The sequence below is a fragment of the Otolemur garnettii genome, unplaced genomic scaffold (assembly GCF_000181295.1).
Source record: "Otolemur garnettii isolate 467f Iridium unplaced genomic scaffold, OtoGar3 scaffold00029, whole genome shotgun sequence".
Taxonomy (NCBI): domain Eukaryota; kingdom Metazoa; phylum Chordata; class Mammalia; order Primates; family Galagidae; genus Otolemur; species Otolemur garnettii.
In genome coordinates this window covers 16696741-16709836 of record NW_003852424.1, presented here as the reverse complement: position 1 = coordinate 16709836, position 13096 = coordinate 16696741, and the positions used below count along the sequence as shown (strand labels likewise).

The 13096-nt window shown below is 52.4% G+C and overlaps 1 protein-coding gene across 1 annotated transcript in view; it reads right to left on the bottom strand.

Annotated features, from left to right (window-relative positions):
- PIAS4 (protein inhibitor of activated STAT 4) overlaps positions 1-9900 on the bottom strand; it is a 33119-nt gene extending 23219 nt beyond the window's left edge. Inside the window, exons 1-2 of the mRNA XM_003788748.3 lie at positions 9759-9900; positions 4539-4965 (exon numbers count right to left, since the gene is read on the bottom strand). Coding sequence (XP_003788796.1) covers positions 4539-4965; positions 9759-9785 — 454 coding nt within the window. The 5' untranslated portion in view covers positions 9786-9900. The remainder of the gene's footprint in view (positions 1-4538; positions 4966-9758) is intronic.
- Between the last annotated feature and the right edge of the window lie 3196 nt (positions 9901-13096).

Sequence of the window (13096 nt, the reverse complement as noted above, 5' to 3'; positions counted from 1 at the left end):
TGTTTGGCGGGCCCGGGCTGGGGATTCGAACCCGCCACCTTAGGTGTATGTGGCTGGCGCCTTAGCTGCTTGAGCCACAGGCGCCGAGCCCAGGGCTGGGTTTGAACCTGCCACCTCCAGCATATGGGGCCGGCGCCCTACTCCTTTGAGCCACAGGCACCGCCCAAGGGCAGAGGACTTTTTTTTGCTCGGGCAATATAGGCCAAAGAGCTTAAGAGTCTGGACGAGGGGCATGTGTGTGCCTACACATTTCCAGACCAATGGTTTTCAGCCATGTCACTGCCACTCACCTCTGTGGAAGACCTGGGATCATGGTGATAGGGGCTATGCACCCTACAGGGCAGCGAGGCAAGCTAACACCCCAACGTGCTTATGTACAGGAGGATAAAAGGCCTTGAGGAACAACAGCTCTACACTCAGTGTGTTTCTTTCCCTTGCCTCCAGTCTCATGACAGCCTTTCTTCCCCATGTGGTCCTTAGATCTCCCAGTTCTGCTGGGGTTGGCAATGACCTGCCTCCCCAGGCCTGTGCAGATGATGGCTGGAAGTGTGGACAGCTGCTTCCCTTGCCAAGAAGAGGTGGGATGGGGGCTTAGCACCGGTAGTTCAGTGGTTAAGGCACCAGTCACATGCACCAGGGTGGGTGGGTTCAAACCAGCCTGGGTGTGCTAAACAAAAATGACAACTACGGGTGGTGCCTGTGGCTCAAAGGAGTAAGGCACTGGCCCCATATGCCGGAGGTGGCGGGTTCAAACCCAGCCCCGGCCAAAAACTGCAAAAAAAAAAAAAAAAAAAAAGACAACTACAATAAAAAAATAGCCAGGTATTGTGGCAGACTCCTGTAGTCCCAGCTACTTGGGAGGCTCTTAAACATTGTTAGGAAATACAACTTAAACATTGTTAGGAAATACAACACAAGCCAGGCGCAGTGGTTCACATCTCTAATCCTAGCACTCTGGGAGGCTGAGGCAGGTAGATTGCTTGAACTCATGAGTTCAAGACCAGCCTAAGCAACAGCGAGACCCCCATCTCTAAAAATAGCCAGACATTGTGGGTGCATGCCTGTAGTCCCAGCTACTTGGGAGGCTGAGTCAAATTCATCATTTGAGTCCAACAGGTTGAAGTTGCTGTGAGCTGTGATGCCCTAGCACTCTACCAAGGGTGACCTAGTGAGACTATGTCTCAAAAAAAAAGGGTGGAGGGGAATGGGGATGAGGTCCCAAACCTTCAGATTGGGAGCCTCCCCTAGGACTGTGGGCCTCAGGGCTGAGAAAAGAAGTCTGAGGTGGAGAATGGAGTCAGCTTGCTGTGTGACCCTGGGCAAGTCTGAAGACTTTCCTGGCCAGCAGCATCCCCCAGGGGATCAAGTATCTCCTAAAGCCCTTCAGTTCCTGGGCTATGGCTCTATCACCCCTCCCCTCCCCTAGCCCTAGCACTGCGCTCCATGTGATTTATAGCTCCTGTCACCTGGTGCACTCTCTATCCTGGAGCCAGCAGCCAGTGGCTCTTCCAGGGAAGCAGACTTGATGGCGGGCCTCATTTTGGGTGGTGGGTCACAGCTACAAGCAAGGAAGGGGAGGCTGGTGCACTTGGTCCTCCTGAAGTGGGCAATGCCAGGGCCACAGAGTTCACCCCAGGGGAAGGGGGAGAGAATCTCAGTCCTGGAACAACAGAACCAATGCTTCAGAACCCAGTTCTGTACACCAGCAAACCTCTCTCTAAAGACTTAGCCCCAGAAGACCCAAGAGCATGGAGCCCAGGAAGGGGGGTACCCCCATGATGGGAGTACCCTCCCAGGCCCTGGGATAGGAGCAGGAGTTGGTGGGGAGGAAAGGCAGGGCTGGGTCAGCCTCTTTGTTCTGAGCTGCCAGCAGAGTGATTCCTGGTATGACGGCGGGGAGCAGGCTCTCCCGGAGATCAGGTGACTGGGGTCCCTGGGGGCTCAGGGCACAGTGATGCATTGTGGGGCGGAGTGACTGCTCACCCTGCAGGAAGGAAGCCTGTAATCTGGTGTTGGGGAGAGGCAGGTCCACCAGCCTTGCCCCTGACCTGGCACCAAGCCCAGCCTCCCTGTTACTCGGGTCATGCTTAGGGCCTTAGGAGTCTGAACCTCAACCTGACCTTCAGAGCCAGCTGTGCTGGACAGTCCTGCAGAGAGACTTCCCTCTCTCCTGTTCAGACAGGAGCACAAGGGACATAAAGGCAAGAAAGTCAGCATGAAGGAACTCAGGATGAGGCCCTGGGTCCACAGCATCATCATTCCTATTCTATGACAGGTAGAGTTAAGCTAACCTATGAAATACCTCCTCTGCAAGAGAGAAAGCAGCAGAGGGTGGGTCTCATAAAGGGAGGAGTCAGGCTTGGCACCTGTAGCTCCAGTGGCTAAGGTGCCAGCCACATATACCAGAGCTGGTGGGTTCCAATCCAGCCTGGGCCTGCTAAACAACAATGACAGCTACAACCAAAAAAATGGCTAGGTGTTGTGGTGGGTGCCTGTAGTCCTAGCTACTTGGGAGGTTGAGGCAAGAGAATTGCTTGAGCCCAGGAGTTGGAGGTTGCTGTGATGCCTCAGCACTCTACCCAGGGTGATAGCTTGAGGCTCTGTCTCAAAAAAAGAAAAAAAAAAAGGCAGAGCCTAAGGACAGAGGACTGAGACTAAGGATGGAAGGTGGAGGAGCGTTAGGCCTGAGAATAGACCCTTGTACCAGAGGGCGGAGTGCTAGGCTGCTGCAGGAAACACTGGCAGGACCTTCTTCCCTCCACCTCCTCTAGCCCCACCTGAAACCAGTCCCTCCAGCCTAACCTCACAAACTTTGAGGGCTGTGAGAGAGGCAGCCTCCACCCCTCCCCACTCTCTCCACCAACCCCTTTCCTAGGGCAGGGGAGAGGGGCTGACTTGTGCTGGGCTGGTGCCGAAGCTTGCATGCCAGAGAGGGGCCCCTAGGCCATAGCAGGGGCCCAGGCCAGGAGCTGGGTCAGCAGGGTGGGAGGGAGCATGCACAGAGGTTCTGAGCTGCCAGGCCAGGGCCATGGGAGCAGGGAAGGCAGGGACTACAGCCTCTGCTAGGCCACTCTGCTGCAGCACATAGTGCCAACTCAGTAAAGAGAAGAGGGGTTGAATGGGATATATAGATGGTGGGGTGGTGGGGTGTTTTACGGGTAGCAGGACCCATCAAGCAGGCTGGAGGTAATCTGTGGGCCCCAATGGGGTATTAGAAGGGAATTCCACAAGGGCAGGTTGCTTTGTTGCATGCCCTGCTCTGTGCCCAGTACTTGGCACAGCGCCAAGCACCCACCCAGCTGGCTCTCAAATCTTTGCTGTGTGAGTAAAGGGCTGGGGAGAGAGAGATGGGGGAAGGAAGAAGACACCAAGAGCAGGGCCTCCAGAGGTAGTTCGGACCCTGGGAAAACCTGGGCCTAGACTTGGGTTCGCAAAAGGCCCAGAACACTCTGCTAGCTCTCTGGGAGCCTGGCAGGCTGGAGCTAGCAGGTCTTACCAGCCCCAAGCTCAGGGCAGCATCTAAGGTGGGGACCAGGCTCCATACCTGCCCATAGCCCCACACTGCCTTGTACTGTGAGGCCTAGAGCATAATGGGTGTTCAAAACACAGCTGGGGACAAACAAATGAGTAAAGAGGGAACCACAGAGCCCCAGACCACCCCCTCCACTCCCAAGCACTTCAACCCCTGAGTAACACAAGGTAGGAGCAGCCTAGCAGTAGCTTGAGCCCATATGCAATGGCTGCTCCTACAGGACACCACTAGAAACAAGAACCTTGGAAGAAAAGAAAGAAAAAGGACAGAAACAACTTTCTAGCCCTTTCCACAGGGAAAAACAACACAGAAGCCAGCCCCATAGATACCCCTCAGGTGACGCCTTGGCAGCCACAGCCTGGTGTAGTAGTAACTGCCCACACCACACCAGAGGTATCTGACCACCAGAATATGGCAGAAGTCAAGACATGACATGCCCTGAAGTTAGGTCACACAAAAGACTGGGGTACCTGGGTTGTGCACACTCACTCTCGCCCTCTCTCTCTTACATTACTCACTTTGGAATGTACAAACTACAGCGCTTTTAGGACACTCAGGCAGCCTGTACAAAGGGCCATCTCTCTAGCGAAAGCCAGCAAGGAAGTGAGATCAGCCAGCCACCACATGAGGTAGAGACTCCTGCCTCAGCTGAGTTTTCAGATGAGGCAGCCCTGGATGATGGCTTGACTACAGCCCCATGAGATAACTTGAGCTGGACCCATCCAGCCATGTCACTCCTGGGTACCCAACCCACTGGAACTGGGAACTTAGAGACATCCAACATGTTAAGTTGCTCAGTTTGGAAGTAACTTGTGACACAGTAATAGGCAACCAGTATCTAAGACGGTCCCTTTGCTCTCTGGGAAGGATGTTCCCTTGGTGGCACCCCACCCTTGATGCAACACAGAAAACATCGCTCCACGTCAAGCATGTGGTTGGGTAGTGGGTGCAAGGTGAGGACTTGGAACGTAGGCCTCCCACAATGAGGAGGAGGAGGCCGACTCACCTAGCTCGGTTGGTTTCAGCAATTCATCCAGCATATTAAAGAAGGGCAGTTTCACCAGGCGGACTTCTGGTTTAAGGGTCTTAGCAGGCAACCGTCCAAGTCCATTTAAGTACTTCCCGTAGAGCACGGGATAGTCAATATTAGGGCCTGATAGCGGAGTCCTGGGGACCGCACCAGCCCGGTCATAGGTGGAATGCATGGTCAGGGGGTCCAGAGGCCGGTGGGGCTGAGGGACAGGCTCCGAGTTCTTCTTGGCGTAGCGGGTCTCGTACAGCTCCTTGATCTTCTTGAACAGCTCGGGGCTACAGTCAAACTGGACCAGCTGCAGGGCCCTGGTGACGAGTTCGTGCTTCAGTCCACTTTTACTCCGGCCAACAAAACCCAAGAGCATCTGAAGGTCGGAGACTCGAAAACTCATCACCATGTTCTGGGGAAGAGTAACCACATACACATACTCTAAGAGGTTAGCCCTGCTGAAACCAGGGGCACTGCAGAGGCAGGAAGCCCCCCAGGCCCTGACCTAGGGGGGAAAAACACCCACTGGTCAGGAACCTGGCAGCCTCTTCTGGAGCCAAAGGCTTGCCCTGCCCCACCAACTTTCCCCAGCATTGTTAACACAACAAAAGCTCCTCTTAACTGCTCCCCTATCTTCTATTTTGGATTCCTTTTCCCTATCTTCAAGCCTAAAAGCATCCCCAGTATAAGAATCAGCAATCTGGCTTTACCCACAAAGAGTCTCTGCCCATGTCTACTTAGCAAACACTGACAGCCTCTCTGACCCTCAGTCTCATCAAAGAGGAAACACCACCTCATCAGAATTTTGGAGGGAGCAGATGAGGTGACTTACTCATGTAAAGCACCTGGCAGGGCCAGGGCTCAACCAGTGTCAGACCAGACGTCCCTTTGGTCTTGAGGATGATAGTCACAGTTTGCTTAATACTAACCACCTGCTAGGAGTTGAGCTGGATTTTCGATTACATATTTAACTCTGATCCTTAAAATGTCCCTGCTAGGTTGGGGAGCATTAGCTTGGGGAAGACACAAAGATTCAAACCCTGGCACCACTACTCCCTGGGCTGTGCAGGGTGCTGAGCAGTGTCCATGGCCTCCACCCACTCCAGGCAAGGAGCACACCCACCCCAGTCATGGCAATTAAAGGACATCTCCAGACATTACCCAGTGTCTTGGGGCAGGGGGCAAGCTCAGCCCTGGTTGAGACCCACTGTTCTGAAGGGAAGGTCTCAGGGATCCTGCTGCCGTAGAGGCTGTTAACAGCTGTGGCAAAGTGATGAATGAGGTCTAGCAGGGCTTGTCCATCTAGATCAGTGATTTTCAACTGGTGTGGCATAAGAGGATCTTAGGTGTGCTGGGAAAATTTTTAAAGATCACTAATCCAATTATTTTCAAAAGAAGTTCAAAACACAGTAAATACATTCTTTTTTGCTCTTTTTTTGATCAACATAATATACAGTAAATATATTCTTTTTTTACTCTTTTTGATCAATGTAATTTAAGTGTGCCACAGAAGTTTAACTATAGATTTAAGGGTGCCATGAGATAAAAAAGATTGAAAAACACTGATCTAGAACAAAACCTACAGAAGAGCCCAGCTGACTCTATGACCTACCTTCCTTGAAAGCCAGGACACTGAGGGGAGAGTTACTCCCCAACCAGCTAAATAAGCAAAGTGTCCTCCAGGGATGAGCTAGCAGGGTTTTGGGGGCTACTCAGAGAGTTCTGGAGCTGGCCTGGGATAAATGAAATGTGGTAGAAAAAAGAAACTCCAGGAGCAATGGAAAAAGAAAGCACAAGTGACCAGAACGAACATAGAAAGCAGGTGGGCACAGGGCAGGTGTGCACCCAAAGAAACCAATAAATCACTCAGACTCAACCTGAGTGTTGAAGACCAGCGCTCGTGGTCTTGAGGATGATAGTCCTGGTGGCAGCCGCACTTGGTGCCAGAAGGTTGGCTAAGGGTGAGGCTTTGGTCCTCTGGCAGCACACTGCCCAGCTCCCCACTGTGGGGCCACACCCAGGGCCTGCAGAAGGCAGAGAGGCTGCCCAGGCTCAGATGACAGACACCTGCCTATAGAGGAGCCTCTTCCCATTTCTGGACCTTACTCCTCCTCTTCTATAAAGCACTTGGTGGCCAGTGTCTACTTTGAGCCAGGTGCCAGAAGGGTCTTTACACATCACTAACCTCACAATGGCCACGCCCAACACATAGGTGAGGAAACTGAAGCTCAGAGGGATGCAGCTGACCCTAAGCCCCCAAGTAGAAGTGTAGGGCTGGCATTCAGACCCATGTCCTTCAGACTCTTAAAGATGTTTCCTTCTATTCATACCCAGCCGTGGGGGACAGAGCGGGGGGTGTGGGAGACCCTCACTCACCAGCACACCAGCTATCCAGGAACCTACGTGGTCTGTTGGCCCTCAGAGAGGCTGGGATGCTTTGAAAACAAAATGCCTCATCTCCCTTGGGCCAACTTCCTACCTTGTGTGGAAAACAAAAAGGCTTGCAGACAAGATGTTTCTTCTGGAAGAGACCCAAGCCCTTAGAAGGGAGGGGCAGTGTCATGGGGAAGCTTAACACTGGCAACTGAGCCAGAGGCAGGTGGGTTCAGCAAACCTACTGATGTCATCCTGCCCCAGGAGCTCCTGCCCCACTGAGGATGAGCCTCTCCAACCAGGCAGGACATCCGGAGGTAAGGCTCCTGCATCCCAGAGCACACCCCCTGGGCTGCCATATGTTCACGACTCAGATTTCTCTACAGCTGCCACCAAGGAGGAGCCTGCCCTTGACACTGGGTGTGGGGGGAGATCATGAAGGGGTACAAACATTCAGGAAGAAGCCCCAAACACTCCAAAGATCATTTCCTGCCCTGGTTTCATCCTGACCTGCCTGCCATCAGAACTGTGTTTATAAACTGTGCCAGGCCCCCTTAGCTTCCAGAGCTGAGTCTCAACTCCAAGCTTGTTTGGAAGTCGTATGGGAAAACATCAGCTTGGACAGAGCAGCTGCACCAAATTGGGCTCGGACTCCTGAGACCACAGGAAGTCTCCTCTCTCCAGGAAAATGGAGATGTGTGCAAACTAATCTGTACTATTCTCAGGACACCCCTAGACCCAAAATTCAAATCTAGTTCCTCAAGAATCTCAGATATCCTATTTGGGAGTCTGAGGCAAGAGAATCGCTTAAGCCCAAGAGTTGGAGGTTGCTGTGAAGCCATGGCATTCTACTGAGGGCGACATAGTGAGACTTCATCTCAAAAAAACACAACAAACAAAAATCTCAGATATCAAAGTTTATGAACAAGCCCCCCTAACCAGCCCACTGTGCACCCTCAAAGACAAAAATCTATGGCTGTTAGTACGACAAATTGAGGAAAAGTCCCGAAAAAAATGGGGGGGGATTTCAATGACATTTAAGGCACTCTGAGGTGGCAGCAAGGGACTTAAGGAAGAAGGGGGCTCCCTAGGTTCTGGGAAGTTGTGGTGCAGGCCCCAGTCCCACTGAATGGGCTGTGGTTTAGAAAACTTGAAAGAAGGGTCAACTTGATATAATTGGGGTGTGGTGGGGCCCAGCTACCAGAAGGTCAAGTAGAGTTCATCAGATCATATTTCAAGACCCTGGATAGTATAAAAAGAGTGCAGACCTCACCAGAGGCTTGGGTGGGGGTGGGGTCTACAGACCTGAGGTTACATTTCAAGGCTCTAGGGGACTTGAAGCTTGGAGACTGCCCTCTTGGGTTTGCACAGTTCATACTTACACACCTACCAGGCAAGTCTCCATTTTTTTCAAAACCCTAGAGAGGACCAAAAGTATATGAGATGTAGATTTAGGACAGGGGAATAAGATATATCCTATAATCACAGAACCCTGAGGCTGCATTTCAGATCCTAGCAGGGAAAAAATGGGCAATATAAGAAGGGAGGAGCAAGAAAAAAAAACAACACAGGTCAGAACATCAGGAAAAGAAGACCAGAGGGGGATGGGGATCCCCTATCTCCTCAGTAGAAGTGGTCTTCAGTGCATTTCTAAGAGTCCCTCATCTCCAAGGAGGCACCTGGGAGAAGGTACATCCCTGGGAGGGGTACACTCTGAGTTCAGGCCCTAGTGAGTTAAAAGGGGCCCCAAGCTAGGACAGAGTACAGTATATAAGGGACCTGGAACTTGGAACAGGATCCAGAGCAGCAGCAGGAGTTATCCTAAAGAAAGAGGCCTACTCTGGACCCAGCAGGGACCCTCTAAGGATCAATATAACAGGAAGAAAAGGAGAAGCTAGGAAGCCAGAGATAGAGGCATAAAGTTTCTGGGGACTGTGAAGAGAAGGGTCTGATCTAAGTAGAATCACTAGGGAGTAACAGCCAAGGCTTGAAGATAAGATGTGATCCTCCAAGTGTGAGGCTTAGAAACTCCAGAGGCACACTCAAAAAGGTAACAGATTCTGTCTGCCGGGAAACTGAAGAAAAGAAGAGCAGAGCCCAGAACCTGGCACTGAAAAAGGAGAGTAAGATCAAGGAGAGGGGGTAGGGCAAAGGGTAGGCCCAACGTTAGTGTAGTGCCCACTGCAGGGGGCGAGGCTCTAGGACCAAGGCCAGAAATAAAGAGAGGCTCCAAACCCTGCCTGAGGACGTACTGTGTTTTGGGGGTGGTTCAGGACTCTGGCTCATCAACCCGGACGGTGGCAGAACACTACCGGGAGTCAGGTAACCCTTCGGGCAACGGAGTCACAAACCCCACGGTAGCCTGCTGGGCGGAGAAGACAAGACCCAAATACTGGCCCCTGGTGCCCCGGGGGCGGGGAGGCGTAGACACTCCCCTCGACCAAAGAGCACTGACACCAGCTCGGAACGAAGAGGGGAAGAAGCCTAACCCGCCCTACTATCCAGGGAGACTGTGCCTCAAGATGGAAGGAGCGGCCCAGTTCCAGTGCTTGGGCACCTGGACTCTCACCGCTCGGGTGGGGTGGGAAACGTTCCTCAAGCCGGGGGATCGGCCTTCGGCGCGAAGACCAGCATGAGGTTTGGGGGGCCCCGCCCCCGGCCTCCCCGCCCCCCGCCCGCAACCTGAGCCCCGGGGGCGGGGGCTGGGGGCCCGGGCAGCGAGCCGCTGGCTGGCCGTGCCGTAAGTCCCTGGGCAGAAGGCGCAGGCCCCAGCCCGCAGTCCGGCCCCTACCCCTTCGCCCGCCCTGGCCGGCGCCGCCGCCGATTACTCACTTTAGCCTCCACCAGCTCCGCCGCCATCTTGGCCACCAGCGTCCCCCGCGCCGGGAGCCCCCAGCCGTCGCGTCACGTGACCGCCCGCCACTCGCGGGCGGGGCCGCCACTCAGGCCAATTAGCACCGGCGCAGGCTCCTCCCTCCAACGGCGCGCGCAGCTGCCTACGGCGCAGGCGCACGAGTACGCCGCCCGGGACTCACGCCAATCAGAGACGCCTAACTCCGGCTCTACCCTGTTCCCCTTTCGCTCGCGGCGGCCACACCCACCCCTGGCGGCCGTCTGGCTTCTTAAAGGGGAAGGAGCGCCGCACAAATCCCCGCAGCTGCTGGGTCGCGTCTGGGGAGGAGACGAAGGAGGGGGCGTTGGCTGTGGCAGCGACAACAATGCCATCAGGTGTCTCCACTGGCCACGCGCGGAGGCCGCCAGGTGCGTGCCCAGACTCCCACTGGCGTCGAGGGAAGGGACGGTTGTTCAAATGCAGCGGCTGCCTCGGTGCGCGCTCTGCGGGCTTGTTGTCCTGGGCGGCACATCCGGGTCCTGGCGCGCAGAGATGGGCAGGCCCCGCTCCCGGCAGGCTAGATGGAGGCGGAAGAACTGGACCCAGCTTTCAAATTCCCCAGAGTTGGCTTGGCGCCTGTGGCTCAAGGGGCTAAGGCGCTAGCCACATAAACGGTTCGAATCCAGCCCGGCTCGCCAAACAACAATGACAGCTGCAACTAAAAAAAAAAAAAAAAAAATTGCCGGGCGTTGTGGTGGGCGCCTGTAGTCCCAGCTACTTGGGAGGCGGAGGCAGGAGACTCGCTTCAGTCCAGGAGTTGGAGGTTGCTATAAGCTGGGATTCCACTGCACTCTACCCAGGGCAACAGCTTGAGGCTCTGCCTCAAAAAAAAAAAAAAAAATTCCCCAGAGTTCGTGCGGCTAGCGTCTTTGCAGGCGATCCTGCCCAGTCCCGCCTCCCCACTCGCCATAAACCCTGGGACTATGTCCGGATCTGGACCTCTCTTTCTCTAAAGCCCTCCTTGGCTCCCTAGTGCTATCGAGAGGCAGAACTCAAACCTTCTGGAGTCAAAAGCAGATGAGAGGACAACCTGAACGATCTAAAGCCTATCCCCTGAGATTATAATTCTCAGGGCAGGAATTGGGCAAAAATGTAATGGGGGGGTCCCCAAAACAAAAGTAAATACAGTAGTCTTTGTATTTATTTATTTATTTATTTAGAGACAGTCTCACTTTATTGCCTTTGGTAGAGTGCTGTGGCATCATAGCTCACAGCAACCTCAAACTCTTGAGCTCAAGTGATCCTTCTTGCCTCAGCTTCCTGAGTAGCTGGGATTACAGGCACCCCCCACAACGCTGGGCTATTTTTAGAGATGGGGGTCTGGCTCTGGCTCGTCTTGAACCTGTGAACTCAGGCAATCCACTTGCCTCAGCTTCCCAAAGTGCTGGGATTACACAGTGAGCCACCACCCACTAGCCCTTTGCCCAGGTTTTATTTATTAATTTTTTTTTCTGTTTTTGTTGTTGCTCTTGTGTTTGTTTGCTTTAGCAAAGACTGATCTCCCTCTTGCACAGGCTGGTCGTGAACTCCTGAGCTCAAGAGATCCTCCTGCCTAAGCCTCCCAGAGTGCTAGGATTATAGGCATAAACCACTGCTCCCAACCAAGAGAGAGCCTTTCTTTCTTTTTTTTTTTTGAGATGGAGCCTCAAGCTGTTGCCCTAGGTAGAGTGTCATGGCGTCACAGTTCATAGCACCCTCCAACTCTTGGGCTTAATCCATTCTCTTGCCTCAGCCTTCCAAGTAGCTAGGACTATAGGTGTCTACTGCAACACCTGGTTATTTTTTGGTTGTAGTTGTTTGGCAGGCCCAGTCTCTGGGGTATGTGGCTGGAGCCTTAGCCACTTGAGTACAGATGCCGAGCCCAAGGGAAAGCCTTTCTTAAAAAACAAAAAAAATACAATCTCCCTCTGTCACCCAGGCTGGAGTGCAGTGGTGTGATCTCAGCTCACCACAATCTCAAATTCCTGGGCTCAAGTGATCCTGCCTCAGCCCCCCAAATAGCTGGAACTACATGCATAGGCCACTACACCTGGCTAATTTTTCCTTTTCCTTTTTTTTTTTTGCTGTAAAAATAGTAAGTTTGTTAAAAAAGAAGTAATGTATTTGAAAAGTAACTTTCACCTATGATTTTCAAATAATTTGCATACTTCATTTTGTTCATCTATACAGCAGAAACATTGGAAATGAAGAAACAGAACATACACGTTTTTATACATTCAATACTATGTCTTTTTTTTTCCCCTCTCTATTCTTTTTTCTTCTTCCTTCTTTCCTTTATTTTCTTTTTCTTTTAAACCTGAGATCTTGGCTGGGCATGGTGGCTCATGCCTCTGATCCTAGCAATCTGGGAGGCTGAGGTAGGTGGATTTCCTGAGCTCACAGTTGAAGACTCCATCTCTAAAAATAGCCCAGTGTTGTGGCGGGAGCCTCAGAGGCTGAGGCAAGAGAATTGCTTGGGCCCAGGAGTTTTAGGTTGCTGTGAACTATGATGCCATGGCACTCTATCAAGGGTGACAGAGTGAGACTAATAAATAAATAAGCAAACAAACATGAGATCTTGCTATGTTGCCCAGGCTGCACTGGTTTTAAATTCCTGACCTCAAGCAATTCTCCTACTTGGCCTCCCAAAGTGCTGGGAATATAGGCATAAGCCACCATGCAGCCCCAATCAAATATTTCAGTGCAGACTGAGTGGCTCATGCCTGTAATCCTAGCACTTGGGAGGCCAAGGCAGGTGGATTGCCTAAGCTACTGGTTCGAGACAAGCCTGAGCCAGAGTGAGATCTCATCTCTAACCAAAAAAATAGCCAGGAGTTGTGGCAGGAGCCTGTAGCCCCAGCTACTTGAAGACTGTGGCAAGAGAATCGTTTGAGCCCAGTAGTTTGAGGTTTTTGTGAGCTGTGATGCCACGGTACTCTACTGAAGGCAACAAAGTAAGACTCTGTCTCAAAAAACAAACAAATATTTCAGTGCAATATTTTATTTATTTATTTTTTGAGATAGAGTGCCACTATGTCGCTCTTGGTAGAATGCCATGGCATCACAGCTCACAGCAACCTCAAACTCTTGGGCTCAAGCAATTCTCTTGCCTCAACCTCCCAGGTAGCTGGGACTACCGGCACCTGCCAAAATGTCTGACTATTTTTTTTTCTTGTTGTTGTTGCAGTTGTCATTGTTGTTTGGCTGGCCCAGGCCCGGTTCGAACCCACCACCCTCTGTGCATGTGGCTGTACCGTAACCACTGTGCTATGGGCACCAAGCCTATTATTTATTTTTT